The 20,919-nt window shown below is 37.9% G+C and overlaps 1 protein-coding gene across 1 annotated transcript in view; it reads right to left on the bottom strand.

Annotated features, from left to right (window-relative positions):
• Positions 1–2,163: 2,163 nt before the first annotated feature.
• Positions 2,164–20,919, bottom strand: part of LOC146514430 (transmembrane protein 132C-like) — a 221,030-nt gene continuing 202,274 nt past the window's right edge. Inside the window, exons 9-10 of the mRNA XM_085168522.1 lie at positions 16,354–16,545; positions 2,164–15,755 (exon numbers count right to left, since the gene is read on the bottom strand). Of these exons, the coding sequence (XP_085024648.1) occupies positions 14,673–15,755; positions 16,354–16,545 (1,275 nt within the window). The 3' untranslated portion in view covers positions 2,164–14,672. The remainder of the gene's footprint in view (positions 15,756–16,353; positions 16,546–20,919) is intronic.

Below are 20,919 nucleotides of genomic sequence, written 5' to 3'. Positions count from 1 at the left end.
AACAGCTACCAAACTTCACTTCTGAGAAACTCTTTTTTATAACAAATCATGTTACTGACCTATAATGAATTTTTATGTTATTTGGAAATAGTAGTTTAAATACAAATGCAAAGATTCAAATAAATGGTGTTGACATTGAAAGAGTCAGTGAAAATAAATTTCTGGGGGTAATAATAGTTGAAAAACTTAACTGGAGAGCTCACGTAAGATATATTCATTCCAAAGTATCACGTAGCATTGCAATACTAAACAAGGCAAAACAGGTATTCGACAGAACATCACTTCATATTCTATACTGTTCACTGGTTTCACCATACTTAAGCTATTGTGCAGAGGTCTGGGGCAATAACTATAAAACCACATTACATTCACTTTTTACTCTTCAAAAAAAGGCAATTCGAATCATCCACAATGCAGGTTATAGGGAACATACAAACTCACTATTTTTGCAGTCTGAAATATTGAAAATTGACGATCTAGTGAAATTCCAAACAGCACAAATTCTATTCAAAGCAAAAAATAAAGAACTGCCAGGTAATATTCTAAGTATGTTTTTTTTTTGAAAGAAGGAAGTTATAATTTAAGGGTTTTTTGTAACTTCAAAACAGGGAAGGTACGTACTACAAGAAAAGGCTTTTGTGTTTCTGTTCATGGAGTGAAACTATGGAACAGTCTGAATATGGAATTAAAGCAATGTCCAAACATAAAACTGTTCAAAAAGAGTTATAAAAATATGATCTTCTCGAACTATAAAGAAAAGGAAAATATTGAAATTAAGTGAACATAAAAAAATTTCATGATGTGATATTATAGTTAGAGATGGCACGATACCACTTTTTTATGTCCAATACCGATATCATAAATTTGGATATCTGCCGATACCGATATATGAATCCGATATAGTGTGTTTTTTATAAAACTGTTTTTTTAATATATTGCTGCATTTTGTATAAGTTTATACTCAAGTTTAAATAAACAACAACACTAAAGCTATTCTGTTATACCTGTATGTAAAAAATACACTGCACCCAAAATATTTCATAGTTCAGCAACACTGATCAATCTAATAAACTTAAACCTGGACCATCCTTCCTATTGTGGTATTTTAAAGAGTACTTAGCAGAAATATTAAGCAACCTAACTAATAGGGTTCCCAGCAAAAACAAAAAATAGGGAACCACCACCTCATGATGCTTAATCGACGTAATCAACTTTAATTTGATGCAGTGTGAAAAAAAATGCACAGAAATAAATTATTTTTCAAGAATAATTAAATAGATTCAAAATCTTTCTTCGACAGAATTGCAGACTGCACAGATGGTATCTTCCCAAAGGAAAAAGTACTATAGCTCATTAGGGTATATTAGACTTAATAGTTACTATATACAGTAATGGACTTCTATACATTTTACATCAGATTAAAACTTTGGTTATAAGATTCAGATAATTATTTATTAAAAGCTAGACATTTTAAATGAGAATAAGAAAGAAAAGCATATCTTTGTGCCCCCCTTTTCCCTGTTAATGCCCTATTGGCCCCCCTGGCTAAACTTTGCTAGATCCGCCCCTGCACAGTTACCAGTAGTGATGTGTGATACCACTGATTTCCTTTCCGATCCGATACCAAGTAATATTCAGGGTGGTATCGACAATACTGATCCGATACCGATACTTTGTACAAAAACGTATTTTATTTATTATAGCACCATAATGATTACAGGACATCAGATTACTTGTTCTTATCACTTAATAATGTTCATCATATAGAAATAAAAAAAACTGAAGTTGTGCACTATTTGAACACGTTGCCTGCCTGCAGCACTAAAGGACTCTGTGAGAGACGTCTGTCTCGCCCTAGCAGCACCTGTCCCTGTCCTTCTCTTCAGTTCACCTCAACATACGCTCGTTATATTCTGTGATATGATTTACTCTGAGGTGTTTGACAAGGTTAGTGATGTTGCCACAACCATACATGCCAACCCTCCCGATTTTTCCGGGAGAATACTGAATTTCAGTGCCCCTCCCGAATTTCTCCCAATTTTCCACCCACACAACAAAATCGAAAAACCATATTGGGTCATCGGGTTAAACATGATATATAAGTCACTTTGATAACTTAAAAATGTTATTGTTGGGCTTTTTCAGTGTTTTATTTGTTCGTGAGTAAATCGGTTTGGCTGAGATTAAAGTTATTAGATTAGATTAAATTAAATTTAACTTTATTAATCCCTCAGGAGGGTTCCTCCGGGGTTTTCACACAGCTGAATAAACGTCAAATAGAAAATGATTAAACAGAAGAGTTTACGGCAGAGTTTCACTTCTTTAGACCGCGAAGGGCGGGTCCTCAGGTGAAACAGCTTCTGAATTTGGACACCAGCGCTGTTTCCGGGCCGGCCAATAATAACGGTGACATTTAATGTTAGGTTTTGTATTGTTGATTGTCATTTATGCTTAGAAATATCTACTTATATATGCTTAGAGTTTTATAATTAGTTGTAGATTGGTAGAGGTTTGATCCTTGATAGTCTGCAAACTTTGTGTGCACTAGAGAGCACTCTGGGAGCATGGGAGAGGTCGTACCTTCTCTTATTGTTTTATGGTAGGATAAACGTGTCTATATCTGGTTTAGGCTAAGTGCCTTTTGTTTAGATGAACTGCTGGACTTCCAGACCAGCAGGTTTAGGGAAGTCATTTATGGGGTCACACTCTGACCCCCCCCCCCCCCCCACACACACACACACACAAAGGCAAGGTACTCTTCGTGTGTATGTATACGTTGTATGTTAATGAACCTATGCATATTCATGTAACCTCAATAAAAGAGCAGTGTTACGGGGGAGCAGACGAGAGCAACTGGGGTCAAGCGAAGGAACGGCGTTTGTCCGGTTCTCTCCTGTGCACGAGAAACATGAAGAACTTTGCCTACTCGTGTCTTGTTTTGCTGTGTAGCAAATTGTCCTTAACGTTCCAGCGAATAGGTTTACGCTACAAACATATCATTTAATGTATTTTATCCGATAAATAAACACTGTAAAATGTATTTATCCCCCCTAACAGCCCTTTTGAATGTCTCCCTAGTATGGCCACAACACCTCTCTCTTGGAGCACTTTTTTTGTAACATGTATCGCAAACCACGTCTCAGCTGTTTGTGGAGGTAAAATACGTCTGCACATGACTCCAATTATGCTCAGCTATTGTTGTGAGCGCGCACGCCAAGGGGCTGCGAGGCATTTATACAGCCGTATTTCGGACATGACTATGAAAGGCGGAAGAGGAAGTAGTTCCTTTGAATGTAGACAATCCGAATGTTACAGTTTCTTTCCACTGTTTTCTTGTTGATGATAAACTACAAATTTACTCTAAATTACTAAAATATCGATATTTTAATGTGAGAATCGATTCTAGAACATAAATTATTGGTATCGGAGGAATCGATATTTCAGGATCAATCCGCACATCACTAGTTACCAGCCGTCAGCTACATAGAAAAGGATCCTGGTGTAGAAAGTAATATTAAATAAATTCTAACAACAGATTATCAAGCTTAAACGTGATGCTGTTGTTCAGCCGCTGGTTTCCTCTTTCTGGCGCGAAGTGGGCCAAAAACAACCAAGAGAGACGGTGAATTAATCAGTTTCACGATTGAAGTACCAGCAGGAGAGGGAGGGAGAGAGAGAGGCAGTCGCTCCATATATCGGTTGTTAAGCTTAACATGGGAATGCTTTACAAACATTCTGAGATGAACTTACACACTTGCTTTACTTCTCTCTGGGATAACTTCATCGGAGATGAAATGCCACAGGTTTGGTAGTGAGGCTACAAATACACACAGCCGTTCTATCACGTGATGCATACTACTGTGAGGTGCTACGGTTATGAGCTGAGTTATGCCATGTCACAAGTTTTGTGAGGTGCTTTTTTGATATTTAATGGATCGGATTACATTTTTTATTTCTCTCCGATATCCGATCCAGTAATTTACATCAGTATCAGACCAATACCGATACGTAATATCAGATCAGCCCATCTCTAATTATAGTATATAGTATATCAGAAATCTGTTCACTATTTTTATTACAAATTATATCACTAAGGAAGCTGACTAAATATTAAGTGATAATTTATGGCAAAGGGGTGGGATTAAATAAGTGTTTACTTCTTCCCACTATGGAACGCCAGGACTGCCATAATGAATTAATTAAATACACCATTAAATAATTAATTAAATGTGGCAATAATTTATTAAAATGGGAAATAATTAATTAAATAAATAGTTATGACACATGTAATTATTTAATTGTTGACACATTTAATTAATTATTTATGTATTTCACATTTTAATTAATTATTGACACATTTAATTAATTATTTAATGATATATTTATTTATTTCATTTTGGCAGTCCTGGCGCCTGGCTCTCATCTTGAAATAATTTTATCTGTCAACCTCACCCATCAAACTCAGGGGGTGGGGTTAACGCTGCCCATGCAGCTTCTCTAACATTTGATTGGTTGCCGTGCAAAGTAAGTAAACAGGTCGATCCTAGATAATCGATTGCTTGTGTAGACTTGGGGCAGCCAGGTATCCCAGAATGCATTTCAAATCACAGGCAGCAATGGTGGTGGTGTAGTTTTAAAATACCCCGTTTTTCTGTCACCAACTACACTTTTAACAGTGTTTTAGCCTCGAATGTCGCGCTGTAATCTTCACATGTCTGGTCAGGTTGTCAACATAGAACATGTTTGCAAAAGTGCTCAGATGTTTTCTGACTGATTTCAGTTTGTTTACGTATTCCACTCTCCGTGTTCCACATGTTGCATTCGCAGATTCTCATTTTCACTGAACGATCGTCTCTTTCCACCTGGTCTTGTGTCTCTGTGCTTCTGTAACATAAAGAACGAGCTGACATTTTTCTCACGAAACCAGCGATCAGCTGAAACAGGCCCTCAGTTTACCTGCAAGCATCCTCCTCATCAACTGTCAGCTGTTTAACACCTGCTGCTAATTCAAGAAACACGTCCACGTTATCTGGTAATAGTCACAGTTTAACTGGGCAGCCGGTGCTCGATATTACGTAATGACAGCACATTTTTCTGCACAAGATAAGTAAATATAGTTTTTCCCGAGCGCAGAGCTGCTGGAGCTTGTTTCCCAACAGAGCACTTTATAGGCGAACCCACTTAATCAGCGGCTGATGTCCAATCACCGGCACACAGCTTTGAAACCTCACCTGAGTTTTAGCTCTCAGTGGTTAAACGCTGGACTTAATTCACTCAGGTTTTGTCTGTCGGGTCACGTTTACTTCGCTGTTTTATTTACAACTGAGCAAATCGGTTTGGCTGAGGTTAAAGTTACGTTTCAGAACTGCACAGTTTTACAGACGTTTAATGGTTCACTGGCACATGTGTTAGACTGAACTATTCGCTTTTCTTTATCTGGTGTGTTTTGGATTTAACAGTGAATTTTGAGATTAAACTGACTTTTAAAATGTTTTTATACAAAGAGGAAAGAGAAGGCGCATTTCCACCGAGAGGAGCAGAGTTTCCAACTACATGTTCATAATGCAGACTGCAACCTGGACAGAAATATTATATCATCTGTTTTTTAATAGTTATTCAACTGTATTCTAAGCACCAGCGATCTGTTAGAATTTTTAGAGTTTACTTAACTAAAAATAAATGAGGTTAACATATAATTTGTGTGATTTTTTTCTCTCTCTCTCTTTTTATTCATTTATTTATTTATTTTTTTGCTTTTTTGGTCATGTTATGTTTAACTGTCAAAGGTTTGTTACAAACTATGAAACACATCGTGCAGACTTCTGGATGTTAGAAGAAAACTAATACTGCTCATGAATGAGACTAAAGGCAGGAAGGTGTCCTTTAAAACTAAACATGTTAGTAGGACCTCCCTATTTATATCATAGTTTAGGAAATAGCATGTGTATTTCAGTAATAGCCTACTGATTTCAGTGTAGTGGTGAACAGTCACACAGCTCACGTGGGTGTTATCTGTGATACTCCTTAACTATAATTTATCCAAGTTAACTTCAGTTAACTCTGAGCGGCTGGATCGACGGAGGTCAGACAACAATTTTACATGTATGATCTTAAAACAGGACACAGCCATTATCCGTCCTGCCCTCATATCGAATGTGAACGCAGACTGAGTCTATGTTTGACGTTTGCTTTATATCTAATCTTCCTCTCAAACATTTAAACAGTCTGCAGCTGAGGGAACACAAACTCAAATTGTCGGAACAGGTTTGCTCGTTTCTTGCGTTCATTTGGTAATTTATTAAATGTATAACTGTTATTCTAATCTGCTGCTGAGTCAGTTTACGCTGATGAAAATGCAGAAAACACAGATCACGAACACCTGTTCAACCAATCGCTTTCATTCCACTTTGATCTGCGACAAACTGACGGTTCATCTCTGTTACAGTGTTGCGTTAGACTGCTATATTTTTGTGTTCTTTATGCTGTAGATTTACACGTCTCTGGAATAGTTGGCAGTATTAAGGATGCTTTTCTGTAAAATCATATTGATATGACCCGTGAATTATTCGTAGATGACAGTTAGATTAGTCAGCTGGGAAACTCTGTGTTACCTCAGAGAGCTGAAGATATCGTGGATATGCTGATCTTGCTCCGTGGTGTACAGGTCTGTTTACCCTCATGATTAATATTCACAATAAAAATATTAGCCGAACATCATGAAGTCTGTATGTGTTTCATAGTGTCGAACAACCTTTGTACAGTTAAAGCCAGCAGTTACTACATGACGGAAACACCAACGTTATCTCTTTTATGCGTTTATACACAGGTCACGCTGATTACTGAACAAAAACCCAAAGATCAGCTGTTAATTGAATTTATTTGCTCTCTCTCCTCCTTAAACATGTTTTTAATGTTAGTTATAATTCAGAATTGGCGAGTGAAACACGTAGGACACATAAGAACATCAGGAAATAAAACCCTGATAAATATAACCTCAGTAAAAGAAGTCCGTGTCAGCGGGGATTATTACAGGTGTACCGGGGCCTGCGCTTTGTCGGCGGTAATAACAGCTCGATTGCTTGCGAGGCGAGCGGGTCTATCCCCCGCTTTGCCGTGAGACTGGGCAGACATCTCCGAAATCATCGAAGCACTTTTGCAAAGAGGCTGTATCTTGACAAACCGACCAGACACATGAAGATTAAACCACTACATTCTCGGCTAAAAAAATATTAAAACGGTATTTGGTGGCACACACAAACAGGGTTTTTCAAAGTTCAGTTCTGTTAGTTTCCACATGCTGGTTGTTGTGTGCTAAAAACAATGGCCACCAGGCCAAAGCAATGGTTTTGAGTCGATCAGCGTTAACCCCGCCCCCTGAGTTTGATGGGTGAGGTTGACAGATAAAATTATTTCAAGATGAGAGCCAGGCGCCAGGACTGCCAAAATGAAATAAATAAATATATCATTAAACAATTAATTAAATATGTCAATAATTAATTAAAATGTGAAATACATAAATAATTAATTAAATGTGTCAATAATTAATTAATTAAATGTGTCAATAATTAATAAAAATGTGAAATACATAAATAATTAATTAAACGTGTCAATAATTAATTAATTACATGTGTCATAACTATTTATTTAATTAATTATTTCCCATTTTAATCAATTATTGACACATTTAATTAATTATTTAATGGTGTATTTAATTAATTCATTATGGCAGTCCTGGCGTTCCATACCCCACTCCCTTTCAACATGTAAATTAATCAGAATGTTTTTTGTATGTATTTTGTATAGTATTTTTTCTCATTTTCTTTTCTAAATGTATCTGTATATTGTTCACATGTTGAAATAAATTACCAAATTACCAAAAAAATAAATAAATAAATTAGTTACATCTTGCTGTGCTTCACATCATAACTTGTTTTTTTAGATGTGTTGATGCCATTAGATTCAAACTAAGATTTTTATTTTTCATGAAACAGTAAAATGTCTCAGTCTAAACGTTCCATCCATCCATCTGTTTACTACTGCTTATCATGAGTCATGTGTCTATGGTGATTTACTGAGCATTTCATAAAAATGGTGGCTGCAGGACAAACTGAAGCAAATTGGTAGAGCGGTGACTGTCAAAATTAGTACAATGCTCTCCTTGCCCATCAGCTGCAATTACTCTACCTTCCCAGGAGTCTAGTTTAATCTCTTTTAGAGACAACATATCTCATCACCACACTGCTGGTGAATGTGTTGCCTTTTGGAAGGCAGTTTTGAAATCAGACAAAGCAAGTTTCAACTACTTAGGTTTCATTTGGACTCTGGCACACAAGTTATCACTACTGAATTTCCAGGGTAGAGAGTAAAGACTTGAGCTGGTCCCTGAGCTTGTCTCTGAAGCTCTGGGTATGAACGCAGAGCTCCAGAGCTTCAGGAGGCTTTAATTAGCTCACTAATGAAACTAACACAGGAGCTATTAAGCCATATAAATACTTGACCCCTTAACAACAATCTCCTCCACTCAGAAACACAGCTACTCTGGCTGCTCCCTTATTCCCCAGGGGTCACCACAGTAGATAGCTCCACATGTGTTAAGTTGCCAGAATTGTACACTGGATGCCCCTCCTGATGCAACCCCAAAGGCTTGTGTCTCCTCCTGGGGGTTAAACTGGGGATTTTTTGCTTTTTATGCGAATGTGTAAACCACTACACTCTGGTCCTCCACTCAAGAATCCTGTTAAGCAAACAGTGACTTTTTTCCCTCAATTTCTGAACACCCTCCACAAAAACTGTTTCCAACAGCAATTTTCTTAGCCTGTCAGTATGGCATTGTGCTGCAGAACAAAGAAACCAGCTAGCAAGCCATCATTATCACTTCAGGGACCCAGAATACACATTCCCCTAGGATGCTGAAAAACACAGACGTAAAAACAAAAATATCATTAGGGATTTTAAAAAACCCACCAAACATATATTCCAGAGCAGAGTAGAAGTGTTTTTTCAGCAGAAGAGGTGCATAAAAACCACAGCCCTGTCGGTTTGCGGAGCTCAACAAGACCATTACCACAGGGATTTGCAATGATCAGCTTCACATTGCTACAAATGCTATGATTAATTTTGTCTTAATGAACAATTCGTTTGTTTTTCAGGGCTATGCCAGGTCACTTATGGCGACATCCCCTAAGGCTTTATTGTTTACAACTGCAGACAGAGTTGGGTCAAAGACTTCTTGTGTTTCAATGTCAGCAGAATAAAGAAAACAATGCCACAATCAGACCTGCCTTAATTGCAGCACTGCAACCCATAAATCACACTGACGCATGGACACATGTAGGAAGACACACACACTTATACACACACAGTAGAAAATTCTTCTTTTTTTAGATATATACACTCACACAATGACAGGCAAGCATGCATTATACAGTACCATTAGAAATGCACACAGGCCAGCGTACACACAAACTATAGTACTTCAGAAGTTTCTTAAACCATAGTGCCTCTTCTGGCTTAAAGATAGATGCAGAATTTTGGCTTAAATTACTGAAAAGAGTAACAACAGGCTTACTTAGGTGTTCAAACATGCAGTCAAGTAAATAAATACATTACAGGAGGGTATTTTTGAATATCATTTTACATAAATTGTATGTCTGGTAAAATTGCATGCCATTGTTACATTTTTTTAGTCTGCTGACTAGATCACCACCTTTAAAGTTTAATTACCTAACCCTAAATGACTTTAGGCATGTCAATAATGGTCTAGAATGAAACCTACTCACTATGAGTATCATTTACCTGACTTATAGAAGTTTGTCCCATGACATCATGTGCGCATTGCTGGAGAGATGTCCCCTATATTGGATGAGATACCACCACCTGTTGTGAGGGGAAATGTATATTCCCTAATGGCTGGTGAGTAGTGCCTGTAGGTTTCTGGCTGTCAGTAGGTGAAATTGGTCACGAAGAGGGTGCTGCACCAAAAATCTCCTTTGGTTTCTAGAAACTTGTTGGCCTCTTTCTGTAGCCAACATGTTTTTAAATATGCACCTTTTAACTTAGAAGGCAGCGTTCTCTGTTTCCAGTTTGAAAAACACTTTCAAGTTTTACTACTTTTTGGCTAATAGTTTGTGAGTAATGACTTGCTGTCTACCATGCAAACAATGGATTTGACTGTGCAGTCAGTGGTTGTCTGGTGATGTATCTGACCAGTCTTTAGGCTTGTGTAACTCAGGCTTTAGCAACTAATTTCCCAGCAGCTACCATGAACCTCGAGCAACCACTCATCAACCAGTTGGGGAAAAGGTTTTTCCTCACAACTGTTGGTTGCTAGATGGTTGCAGACCAATCCTGTGTGACTTATGCCCTTACTCGCTTGCACCACCTTGTCACAATGATTGTCACACGTCCAAAAAGGCAGACAGCACTCATATGTGTGCAAAGACTCATGTTTCCAGTGGGTTACCAGCTGCTCTTTGACAATGGATTACAGCAAATCTCAGTGTAGGCATTCATGGTTAGACCCTGAATTTACGCCACACTGAACTTGGTATCTTGGGTTTCAAATAAAACAACTGGTGGACAGATTATCATGAAAATGGATGCACACAGTTATCAGACCCCTTTCAGAATAAAGTGTTTATTTATTTGCTGATCCCCTGACTTTTTACCATCAGTTTAAACTTACTTTATTACAAAATACCTAAACCTAATCATACAAATCCCATCATCCTCAGCTGTAATGGGCTACGTTACACCCACTCAACATGACAATTTTAGCATTGCGGCTTCTGTTGACTCTTATCATAGACTTGCTTTGTTATAGTCAATCCTTTTGCAGTCAAAACGATTGGTCAGCAGGAATATTTTATATATTTAGGATAGGAATCAAGGACAAACATAGACCTTACTTCATATTACAGACTTTGTATTGGAGCAGTTTTCAGCTGTGCAACTGCTTATACCAGCTAGCCAGCCTACATGTCAAAGAAACAAAATGGTAAGGAGAAGGGAAGAAGAGAGGATTATGTTGAGGATTGTTGGCATAGCAACGGTGGGGAAAATGGAATGGGATAACAAGTGATGTATCTGCAAAATGAATGTCAGTGGAGATGGTTCGTGATAGTGAAAAGGTTCTGTTCCATTATACCTGACAGGTGCTCCTAGTTATTTAGTTAGCTAGAGTAGAGACCCTGAGATTCCTGTGTCAGCAAGAAGAGTACCTGGCACTTCAGCATACAAAGGACAAAGGCAGAACTATAAGTCTCAGACTAAAGTGAATACGGAAGTGGAAGTTCAGGTAGATGTGTGGCAGTGCAGGCTGTTTGTGGTCCAGTGTGATAACAGTATCCTCTGATGTGGTAGACAGATTTTGTTCTGACTGACTGAATTGTTACTCTGTTTTACCTACAGATAGGTAAAAGAACCAGAAAGTGGTAAATATAAAGAGGCAAAATAAGCGCATGATACCCCCAATTTTGTACATCTGATACAATGTATTGAATTAATCTAAAAGCACATCATTCATGAGGTCTATAAATGAAAATGTTTACATCCTTTCCTGATATGCACAGGTCCTCTGGGTTTATTTTAATTAGGGTGCAAATTATATCAGAGTAGGTACAGTAAGTGGGCAAGACAAATTGCATAGGAAATGCCACATTAACATGTAATAAGACTGAACTAAGTAATCCCTAATTAGGTTGCCCTTTTAGAAAGGGAGCATGTCTGTGATCCTGTGGAAAAAGACCAATTTTCTGAGTATGCTACAAGTGTTTCAGGGCTCATATGCACTTAGCCTATAACCTTTTTTATCAGGAAATTGTTATACACAAATTATGCCCATGGGTATTATTGCATGTAAAGAATGATCAGTTTAGGCTGGCTCCAAAACCAAATAAATCCCCAAAGACAATCATACTCAAATGCCCAGCATCATAGCAGAGAAAGGAGTGTGTACTGCTGGTACAAAGAATGGTTTTGGTCTTTAAAGGTAATAGCCCACTGTGCTGCTGCTTTGCCCGGATCACAGTTCAACCCTCCTGGATGGTTTTGATCTTTCTGTGTGTTCTCCCTGGCTGTATGGGTTTTCCTTGGCTGTATAGGTTTTCCTTTGGTATTCTGGCTTCCTCTCACAGTCGTAAGACATATGGAGTTGGTTAATTAATGAGTCTAAATTTTCCATAGGCGTGGATGTGAGAGCATGTGGTTATTTGTCTCTTTGTGTTGGTCCTGTGATGGACTGGTGACCTGTCAAGGGTATACCCTGCATTTTGCCCCATGAAAGCTGTGATGGGCTCCAGCCCCATCTGTGGCCCTAAGCTATATAAGAGCTTAAGAAAATGGATGGATGGAGCGAACTTTATTTAGGCTTAAATGTTTGACTGACAGGTGGATGCCAACACAAGCAGCTGTAGCCAGCAGCTGTCTGCCAGGCTCCATATCTTCTAATTGGAATCACAGGAGTGGACCTTCTAACTGAATTTTTGTGGTGTTGGTGCCCTTCGGAGCTTTTTGATATGACAAATAACAGAGCTTGCTGTGTGGGTAATTCTACTAGCATGCCATCCAAAGAAGTCTGAACTCCATGTTTGATAAGTGAAGTTCAATTATTTTATTTGTAGGTTGCTAGTCACTAATTAGGAAGTATTTGTGTTATGAATCCATGGTGTCTGTGGATGCAGCTTGCTAATCGTTTCTCTGTGGTAAAAACTGACCCAGCACAGTGATATGAAGGTCGCAAAGTCTGACACTTTGACTGGAGGTGAACATTTTTTTAAACAGGTACAACAACATGGGTATCATTGGCTCAATAGCATAGGGCCTGCATTTAGTCTCAAATTTGCAAGTTTTGCTTGGGGAGAAGAAAAATTGCTTTTAAAACCCTGGTTTTGACTGGTAATAATGATAAGGTGCTGCGTTTGAGCCATCTGGTCTCAGTTTTCCTCACACTGTTCCTCACTGATTTTTTTTAAAATTTTCAATATGAAAATTTAAATTAAAAAACCCACCTGGGGCTTAAAGGGCTGACCAGTTCTGCAAATTTTGGCTGTTAACTTGGCACACTCTACCCTCTCCTCTCATCTAACTCATCCAACTTTGGTTACTTCCAAAGACCATGCTTCCAAAGCAAACAAACAGTCATTATGGAATCAAAACTCGTGGCTGACATTATGATGGTAAAAATATTCTTGTGTTTGTATTTTTTCTGTTTGTCTATTTCAAATCATGGTGCGGCGTAAAGCCAATATATAATATTATCTTAACAGTATTCACTTGTGAAACAAATAAAAAACAAACAAACAAAAAACATCTTTTACTTTTGCCTTTTGAAGAGAAATGTGAAGAACTCCAAAAGCTGCACCAATCATCGTTTTGATATCTGATGAAGCCACTGTCTCTGTGGTTATTCGTGAGAGCAGTATTTGATGGACTGAGATTGGAAAACAATGGCTAGGCCAATAAATCACACAGCCACAAGAAAAAGGAAGAGTCAACTTCAGGTTTAATTAGTCCACCAGCCAATTTTAAAACAGACATACAGTAGAAAATGTTGGAACTGACTAATACTGCTTATGACAAAAAGCGAACGGGTCAGATTTGGGCTTTCTTCTACAGTTTACAAGGATTCAAAATGTCATACAGCAATTTGAAAAATCACTGTAAATGTGTTTTCTGACGTCCACCTAATTTGGGACACACAACTTGAAACCTGGACAAGTTTAATGGGAAAATTAAAATGAAGAATTTTTTAATTTTTTTAAAAAAATGTGATTGTCTTTGATACTTTTGGTTGTGTCAGTATATTTATATTGACTATTCTGATTTAATCAAAATTTGTCCTTTTGAATCCTAAAAAGTCAGTTTTATGTGAACTATGCAACAGGAGGTTACATAAACCAATATAAGGAGGGAAAATGTAGGGCCCAATAAATCTCTTAAACCAACATCAACATGTTGAATCCAAAGCTAAACTCACACACAGTGAATGACATGTCTCCAGGGGTACTGGTATTAGTTATCTACAAATTTTCAGTTTGCATACCAGATCAGACTCACATGCCTCCTTTTAAATAACATCATGCGTGGATCTGCTTTCTGGAGACAAAACTAACTGAAAAGAAACTAAAGCAAAACAAAACCATACATCACTTTAAAAAATGTTGCTATACATACAGTCCCTCCAAATTAAACTCTGCTTTTATTTACAATACAAAATTTCTTTTAACCTTATTCTCCTAGATTCAATAATTTCTGACAGGGAAAGAAGCCTCTAGAAAAATAACAGAAAGTCGCAAAAATTACAACAAACGTGATATTAAAACATGGCGATTTGAAAAAACAAAACACAAAACAAAGCGGCGTAGATGGTGCGTAGGAAAGAAAACTAGAAACAAAGAACATACATTTAATTTAAGCAACAATACTAATTTCACATTTTCCTCTTGATGCTGTGGTGTTGTGGTATCTTTTTGTAGTCCATAGCTTGATCTTTTCTGAGTACTTTCATGAAAAAACAGAGGCTGAATGCACTATCCTCTTGCTATGGTAAGGTGTACAGTTTAACAGCGGCTTCAGTCTCTTCTTCACCTCTCCTTCGTAATCCTCCTTCCCTTGTTAGTCTGAAGGCATTCAGGTGAGTTTCTCTTTAGTTCAGTGAAAACACCTAGTACCCCCTATGCAATGTTCTTAATTGCGTTCTCATTAAGCTTTTCCATGTAGTTCCTAAGATCCTTTGAATCTCCGAGCTCGATGTCTGGACATACCCATTTTATCTCACTGGTCTGCACTAGTGCTAAGGGGCTGAGGGCAGGACACCCATTACTGGACTTGACACTTGAAAAAGTGGTGAACTTCACCCTCTTTCTCTTGGTGGTGGGTGAGTTAAGTGACTCATTCCTGTGATCCCTCCCACTTGAGCTACATCCTGCTCCACCAGTATTACCTCGCTGGAGGCCTCCATTTAATAGCTGACTACCTTCTTCTAGGGTACCGCCCAGTTCGTCCTGCTGCTGTTGTTGGAGACATAGCCCCTCCTCTTGGCCAAGCCAAACCCAGTCATGTGCATGAGGCATTGCCTCTGGAGCCTCCAAGGAGAACTGCTTGCTACGGTACTTGTATGCATAAGAGATGCAGTTAATGAGAAAAACCAAGATGGCCAGACAGAAAACTCCCAGCAGGGCATACATACCGATCTCCAAGTCCGTCAGGCCTCGTCGGGAGGTCAACAAGTCCTCATCGGTGCTGCGGCTCCGGGGCAGCTCGGCCTGATCGGGATATTCAGAGAATTCATTCGGAGCCCTTGCTCCAACTTCTGCTGAAAGACGGCCCCCACTTGGCCTTACTGGAACATGGCCCCTGATGGTAGTGGCTCCACGGTTATTTAACCCAGTTTCCATGTCAGAGATAGATCCGCCATAATATGGAGGGTCAGGGCGTGTACGTCGGCCACCTGGTTGTCTGAATTGTTCCTCTGTTTGACCAAGTCTTACATGTGTGCTCGCCATTCCTGTGGCTAAAACAGTATGTCGTTTTCCCTTCTGGCACATTTCTGATGGGCTCATTTCAACACGTACAAGCAAACCTTGACCTTCTCCTTTGGCAACAATGATAGGCCACTTCCATGCTGGACTTTGCTGCACCACCACAACCTGTTCATCCAATGAGGTGGCTGCCAGGGTAAAATGGGCAGGGTTGTAGTTATCTAGAGGAGTCATGGATCCATCACTGAAATGAAGCCAAGCACTGATGAGGGACTCCTAAGCAATCAAAACAAAAAACAAACAACCAAAGAAAAAACCCTAACGTTACACAGTGAAAATAATATTCTTCACAATTCTTATTAATACATAAGGACCATAAACTAAAAACAGACACTAAAAAATAAAGTAGAGGAACATGGAGGACAGAAAAGTCAGTGTTAACAAAGGTTCATTGAAACAATTGGATAGAATGGATACAAAACTATTCTCCTGAAAGAATATCCTCTCTAGGGAAAGAGACTGTAGCCTACCTTCATTTGAAATTATAATTATAGGAATAACAGAGCTGTTCCATGGTTAGAGATGCAAATCAAAGAGAAAGCTTTGTATATGAAAAGTGAATTAATTCTAAACCACAATGAATACCATAGACTTCTTAATAAACCTAATCCATTTCTAAACTTGCAAGCTATTATGACTGGGCCGAGCATAAAGCCAAATATGAAGCCAAATCAGACTCACAGAAAAATGCTAATTTTGCATCAACAAGTCCACTCTAGTCTTACTGTTGGATAAGCAGTTATTAGTCAAATTGCCATGTAAAATATTTATATGTCTATATTACCTATATTATATATTATTATAGGAGTCATACCTGCTTGAGAGATTCAATAACTTCCTGTGTTGTTGCAGTGGCAACAATAGCCCTGTTGCTGCCTGGGCTGAGCTGCAGGGACAGAGTTAATCCAGATACCAACTGCACCCCTAGCTCTGTCACGCTCACTTTATCATCCACCACTCTGATGCTCCTCTCAGCCAGGACTGATGATGTCAGAGGGGACAGCACCTGGAACACATAAAAAAACAAACAAAAAAAAACCTTATTGCTTTGTTACTAATGGTAGTCCATTAGGATTTTGTTGTTTATAGTGGTGTCAACATAAAGGATCAGATGTCTTTTCCCACAGCCCTTCTGCTAAATCCTGGAATTTAAATGGAGTTTTGGCAAAGGTAGTTCCTTCTCAGAATACATATTTACAGAGTATGCCAACTGTTATCAAATGTAAGTCGGTACAATATATGTGCAATCACCACATATTGAAAATGCATGGCTTTAAACTGCTCTCCCAAATGACACAGAATAAAAGTATTTTGTGACAACCTGGTCACCAGGAAGACATTGTTTGTCCATGTTTTTGTATTAGAAAAGAACAGTAGTATAAAACTAAGGGAGATTTTATCGTTGATTTCAACTGTAGCCACAGCTCACACTAAACATTCCTGACTTTGGAATAAATAAATATAATTGACTCCTTACTAAAGGAATAGAAAAACTGACCTTGCTAATGCCTAGGAAATTATAAACTAGAGCAAAAACCACAGTTACAAACATAAAACACCATCCTATGAACAGACACATTATAAACACCAAAAGAAAAAAAAAGTTTGAATGGTTTATCTTCCCTGTGAAGCCCTCAAGTATACGTTTGCTTCCTAAATTGGCACTAAGTCATCAAAACTTTGAGAACTGTGCCCTAAGGGTAGCGCCCCAAGAACTACATAACTTCAAGGGTTATTTTTCTGTTTGTATTCACATCACCAGTAGAAACATTTGAAATTATGTAACAGCCGTCTGGCATTTGGTATGTGTCACAGTTGGGATGTATTTCCTCCACAACATATAGCCTTATTAAAGCCTTGGCTTCACTGTCAGTCCAATGTTTTACCAATGTTTGTTTTTTTTCTTCTTTTTTTATCATAGCAAGAGCTGGTGTCAGTCTGATGCTGTGTCAATCAAAGGTCCCTGGTGTTGCAGGAGAATACGTACCGGGAGCTAGGAGCTCAGAAAAAGCCCTGAGAACTGACTTCTAAGGCCTTTGATGTTTCTTAGATCCTGCAGTGCAAGCACGAAGAAAGGCGGTTCTTCCTTCCACAATTATAAGAACTTCCTACGGTCTAAAAGCACTTCATTGTAGCCATTATGACTTAAGAATGATTGTGGTCAAAGCAGATTTAGTTTCTTGAACACACAAAAGAAATCATACTTTTTCAGCCCTGTAACAACATGCAGTAAATGTATGCTTTTGATTGGTAGAGAAAAAAAAATACTATTCTTTTTTATTCTTTAGCCTAAACTTTCGTATTTTATGATTTTATATTCTGTGATTATAAAAACAGGCACATACTAACACATGAAGTGCTCCTAAACTCACATGGCAAAAACGATCTCCTCCCTAATAGCACACTCTCTAAGTCTCTGAGTTGCCAGAGGTGTAAGCATGTAAATAGTTGTGATATTGTTATGATATGAGAATCCCCCCCATCTGCTCCAATTAGGGCTCCCGTCTCTCCTCCTGCCGCCCCCACATGGCTGCATTTACCAGCCATAATGAACTGTCAGCACAGATCACTGCCTCATTTGTACAGACCGATTCCATGTTTTCTTCTCTTTGGTTTAGCTCTTTGCATTTTTTCTTTGGATCGCTACTCACACAATGAAACTGATATCTGAATGTTAAACAGCATAAATGAGCATGGTCTCAAAACAGGCTTCAACCTGATCTTTGATGTAAAAGCAAACATTAAAGAACCAGACAGCTGGTAAATATGAAGATTATTGAATATTTTCAAAAATAAAGAATAATAAAAATAAAGATACACACTAATTGATGTGAAATCTGGGTTTTCTTTCTTTTTTACAGACAAAAAGGAAAGCAAAATGAGCAAAAAATAAATAAAAATACAGCTGCTGGTTTGTTATATTATTTTAGAGTTTGCAGCAGCCATTTATTCTTCAAGTAAATCCACCATCATTATCTTTTCTTTTCCTCCAACATTGGATGCTTAGATCCATATTATAAAATTAAATAAAAATGGATTCAGAGATCCTGCATACTTGCTAGGAACTTATGATATTAAAATAGAAGCAAGGAAATTGGTATATAAGGCAAAGTTTGAGAAGTTAAGAAGAAGTCCATTTTGGAGAAGGATAAGAATGACCTGTATCATTCTCTTCTAAAGGTATAATCTATAAACCTACTATAGAGCTGTCCACATGATGTCAGAAGTGATTTTAGCATCGCTCAAAAAGGAACAATACTCCTCTCCACCAAACCCCAACTCCATACTAACAATGCCCACGCTTTCTACTGCTCTCATCTTGGGATGTCAAGATTCTTTTCCCCAGTTCTGTGATGGAAGTCAGATCCCTTATTCTAACCCCTTCATCAGTCTCCTTTGTCCATTTTTTAGAAATGTTCTGTCTCTGCTTCACACCATTAGAGAAACCGCAAACACTGCTTTTGGCCTACATCCATATTCGTGAGAGTCTCCCAGAAGACTTCCAGAGATGTCAAGTCCCTTCCTTATTCTGGCTCTAGAGTTTACAGATTCCTTCATTCTTCCTCGAGAGAGGAATTAAGTACTCCTTTTAGGTTTACCACTATCTATTCCTATCTATTCACAGCTGTCAGAGCTGCCTTGTCTTGTATGAACCTGAAATCCCATGTGCACCTGGAACTAGTCTGGTGCAACCGATACTAATATATAAAATCCACTGAGGCTCACACAATGAGTCCCAGACTTACAAACTAACACATTTGCAAAGGTTAATAGCTTAATGTGTTTTGCATGTAAGCACTCTATCCATAACATGTGAGAAAGGCAGTGCTTAAATGGATTTGTTACTTTCTTTTGCCACACTATCAAACTTGCAGCACAGTGTATATCGGCAATCACATTTCCAATTCCCTACCTGATATAGAATCTTCTAGAATCAATGACCTTTTGAAATCTTTGCCTTTAGTTACACATAATCAAAGTTTTCCATTATAATACTTCAAAGCTGAATCTAAATGAAACTGTATTACCACTCTATCATATGGTAGCACTGGAAAAGATAAAAGGTTATACTCACAGCACTTTATTATGTGGAATGGGCCTAAATTAATTCAGACTATTGGCTGATTTAACAACCTACACTACTGTCAGATGTAAAACTGTAAGTGCTACTTTCTAAGTCTAACAAGACCTTGGGTATATTTTTTTTAATGGGCTTCCATTTGTGAGTAACTACTTATCCTATTCAGGGTCCATGGCTCGTGTATTTATGAAGAAAAGAAAAGAAAAAATGCAACTTTGCTTTTCAATCTTCTTTTTACATATCTGAATAAAATCTACAGTAGAAGAACAAAAAAGACAAAATATTTGAAAATAATGAGTATATGTTCCTCTTGCACATTCCTCTAATAAGCTACACTTGCGGGTTATTAGTGTAATACTACAATATGTCCACCTGTATAAATACTATTTTTAAAATTGCATTCAAGATGTTGGGAATGAACCAATATAACAAACCAAAAATTGTAGTTCTGCCTCTGTACACTGCCACAGTGTATTTTTAATCAAACAATCAATTTGTGATTGTAGTGCAGACTTTAGATTCAATTCAAAGGGTTTCATAAAACTTTTCCATTAACACTTCAGGAATTACACATAAGCACATACAATATACACAGTTCCCCATTTTTGGAAGCTCAGAATTAATTGGACGGTCAACTGAAAAGCGGTTTCATGGTCAGGTGAGACATGACAAATTAATTAGGCATATCTAAAGTTGACTCAAAATGTTGAATTTGTATTTTATTGCTTTGCAATGTAATTTTAAATATGAAAGCCTAACAGATGTGAGTGCAAGTAGGGGAGTTACTAGGTTGGGAAAAAAATAAAATAAAATAAATAAATCAGAAGTTTAGCAAAAAACTTTAGTGTCCAAGAGAAAAATTTAGTACATTCTTGAAAAGAAGGAATGCACTGACTAGCTTATAAACACCAAAAGGCCTCAAAGACTACAGAAGACAACGAAGTTATTATTTACAACAGACTTTCCATGGTTAAGAAAAGCAACTTCATGAGATCTAACCAAGTCTAACCAAGTGAAGAACACTTGAGAGGAGGTAGGAATTCATTTGCAATGTCTGCAAACAAGAGAAACCTTAATTAATGGAAATCCAGAGCAAGGTGCAAACCACCGGTTTCCCAACAAAACACAACATTGTACAGATGAAATGAAAATTAACTTGTGTCAGAATAATGTGAAGGAAGGAAAAAGTACGGAAAAGGAAAAGAGCAACTTCAGTATACCTCATTACCTGTCTAACACAGTGGAGACAATGTTATGGGATGGACATGTAAGACTCAATAGCATTGATGTGACTGCTGA

This window comes from Neolamprologus multifasciatus, chromosome 7 (assembly GCF_963576455.1).
Source record: "Neolamprologus multifasciatus chromosome 7, fNeoMul1.2, whole genome shotgun sequence".
Classification (NCBI taxonomy): Eukaryota; Metazoa; Chordata; class Actinopteri; order Cichliformes; family Cichlidae; genus Neolamprologus; species Neolamprologus multifasciatus.
The sequence above is the reverse complement of the archived record's forward strand: the minus strand, read 5'-3'. Positions and strand labels throughout refer to the sequence as shown.